At 65.0% G+C, this 2,809-nt stretch overlaps 2 protein-coding genes across 2 annotated transcripts in view; one reads left to right on the forward strand and one right to left on the reverse strand.

Moving 5' to 3' along the window:
- Nucleotides 1-620, forward strand: EMIHUDRAFT_366146 (hypothetical protein; the record flags this gene model as incomplete). The annotated part of the gene is made up of 2 exons (XM_005781174.1): nucleotides 1-418; nucleotides 486-620. The coding sequence occupies exons 1-2, from the start codon at nucleotides 194-196 to the stop codon at nucleotides 618-620; spliced, it is 360 nt and encodes a 119-aa protein (XP_005781231.1). The 5' UTR covers nucleotides 1-193.
- Nucleotides 621-2,586: 1,966 nt separating this feature from the next.
- The window catches only part of EMIHUDRAFT_234652 (hypothetical protein), a gene marked incomplete at both ends in the record, with an annotated part of 2,566 nt that continues 2,343 nt past the window's right edge, over nucleotides 2,587-2,809 (reverse strand). The window contains one exon of the mRNA XM_005781175.1: nucleotides 2,587-2,624. Coding sequence (XP_005781232.1) covers nucleotides 2,587-2,624 — 38 coding nt within the window. The remainder of the gene's footprint in view (nucleotides 2,625-2,809) is intronic.

Genomic DNA, 2,809 nt, shown 5'->3' on the forward strand with positions numbered 1-2,809 from the left:
ATCATCATCCTCACCTCCAACGTGGGGGCGCAGGCCGTCCTCGACGCCGACGTCGACCTCGTGGCAGGAGAGCGCGACGAGGCCGAGGTGCGGCTGCGCGTGCTCGACGAGCTCCGGTCTCGCTTCCGGCCCGAGTTCCTCAACCGGCTCGACGAGCTGGTCCTCTTCCGGCACTCATTCAAAGCAGTTGTCGATGCGTTATGAGTTGTTAATCAGGCTCGACGAGCTGGTCATCTTCCGGCCGCTCCGCAAGGCGCAGCTGCGCACCATCGCGCTGCTCGCGCTGCGCGCGCTCACGGGGAGGCTCAAGGCGCGGCAGATCTCGCTGCACCTCCCCGACGACGCGCTGGGCGTGCTCGTCGACCTCGGCTGGAACCCGGAGTACGGCGCGAGGCCGCTCAAGCGCACCATTCAAAAGGTGTTACCCCACATCTCCCCGCATCTCCCACCATATCTCCCCCTACCTCTCGACCACCATTGAACAGGAGCTCGAGGCGCCGCTCGCGCGCGCGCTGCTCGCCGGCGAGATCCGCGACGGCGACGACGTCGAGATCCACGTGGACGCGGCGTCGTCGCGGCTAGCCGTGCGCGTCGTGGGGCATAGCGGCGTGGCAGCGTAGCTTGTACTACAAAGGCGGAGGGGGAGGGAGTGGAAGGGCACTAGCGCCCCACCCACCTCGCCGACCCTATCTTCATTCCAGATCATGTTGGCGCCGCCCCAAAGCGTGATCTCGTTTTTTGCACATCACAACGGCACATGATATTACTCTAAAGGTACGATTTTTACGGCTCTTTATTCAAACCCCGGTCCCCGCTTGTACAGGGGATTCCGATTCGCCCGCCCCGCGGGGCAGGGTGCGGGACCCGCGACACCCCGCAGCTCCCCGGCTCTTCACGACAGGGCAGTGTCGGCAGTGGGTATGGGACGGCAGCGCAGGCAGGGCAGGGCAGTGTGTGCGAGCAAGGCAATACAGCACTATCAGCAGGGCAGGGCAGGTCTCATAATTCATGCAGGTCTGAGATTTAAAGCAATGCCGAGCTGCACCTCCGCCCCAGTGCCCGCCCCGTCGTATTGAATTCCCACACCCCTCGCGGGGCGTACCACAGAGGAAGCGCGCAGTCCTCGCTGAGCCGGCGGGAGGCCAGGTCCCCGCTGCCATCGACGGAGGCCGTCGCACGAGGCCGCCGCTCGCAGTGCGAACTTGCGCCCCGTCAGCACGGAGATGTCCCGCGGAGGTGCCATGGAGAAGCCGCGGCGCGAGAACCGGAAGGCCGTGGCGAAGCGCGAGAGGCTACCACGTAGTCCTCCCACGTCCCCTCGATCGCGCCTTCCGCCATTGCGGACGTCGTGAGCTCGAGGCCGGGCCGCGGCGGCGGGTCCTGCGCCCCATCGACCGCGATGCCGGAGCCATCGAAGCTTTGCCCGACGATCCCGTGCGGCGCCACGAGCAGGCTCTTCTCGTCCACGCGGAGGTGGAAGGCCACGTCGAGGCGGACCTTTGGCCCGGCGATCCAGTCGGACCGGTGGTAGTAGTCTGGTACTGCCATGGGTGCGAGCGCGTCTCTGCGGCGCGTGTCGCGGAGGAGCAAGGGCCGTTTGGCGGTGGTGCCAAAGGACGGCGCGGCGGCGTCGCAAGCGGCACGTTCGGTCCCTCGTGACCCGAGGCTGCCGTCTTGGAAGCAGCCTTCGCGTCTAACTGGACCGCCGGGCCCGCACATCGCACACTGTGCTGCGGCGCTTCGGCGTGGCTGCTGCCGGGCCGCAGCTTCTTCGGCTCTGTCGCGGGGCTCCAGCCTGCGCCGCAGACCATCGCAAGAGCGCGTTTGCTGCCTCGAGGCCCCGGCATGATGGCGGCCTTGGCGTGCTCCTGCTCGACGGTTACAGCTGTTCGCGCTCCCGCTTGATGTCAGTGCACGCATTTCTTTTTAAATTGTCAGAACAGATTGTCAGAACAGGCGAACTTGGACTCGAAGTTGAAAGTTGAAGTTTGTGTCAGAACGGGGACCAAGTTTGTGTCAGAACAGGGCCTAGGTACGCCTCAACGTGAGAGTGTCGCCTTGGCGCTCGGGAGGACGTGCTGTGTGTTGAGTCCGTCCGTGGCTCGGAGGGAGACTTCAAGACAGGAAGAGGGAAGGAGCGGGGCAACTGGGAACGTCAGAGCCCCTGAGCTGTGAAGAGAGGGGAGGATTTTGCGCTGTCAGAACGCTGTCAGAACGCTGTCAGAACACTGTCAGAACGCTGTCAGAACGCTGTCAGAACGGCCAGGTCTCTGTCAGAACAGGTGCGGGAGCTCCACAAACCAGGTTTAGGAGCGGCCCCCTAAATGCTAGGAGCGGCCCCCTAAATGCTAGGAGCGGCCCCCTAAATGCTAGGAGCGGCCCCCTAAATGCTAGGAGCGCCGCCCACGCCGCTGCCGGCCCCGCCCCTCCACAAACCAGCATCCCGCCGCCGCCCGGTCCTGCTGCTGCCCCTGCGGCTGCCGCCCCCGCCCCCAACGCCCCGCATCCGCTCGGCCCACGGGCGCCGGCGGGCCGGGGTGGCTTCATTCCCCCGCGCCAGGGCCCCCGTCCACCACCACCACCGCCTCAGTGAAGCTGCCCGAGGCCCTCCGCCTTTGTGATAACTGCTCTGACATGTGGACCTGAGGGTGGCGCTGAGGTGCCGCTGGGGTGACCGTAATATATGTGTGTGTGTGGCTCTGACGGGGCGTTCTGCCTTGAGATGTATATACAACACAAAGGCCCCGAAAGACTAGGGTTAGGGTTAGGGTTAGGGTTAGGGTTAGGGTTAGGGTTAGGGTTAGGGTTA

The sequence above is a fragment of the Emiliania huxleyi genome, assembly GCF_000372725.1.
Source record: "Emiliania huxleyi CCMP1516 chromosome Unknown EMIHUscaffold_206, whole genome shotgun sequence".
Lineage (NCBI taxonomy): Eukaryota > Haptophyta > Isochrysidales > Noelaerhabdaceae > Emiliania > Emiliania huxleyi.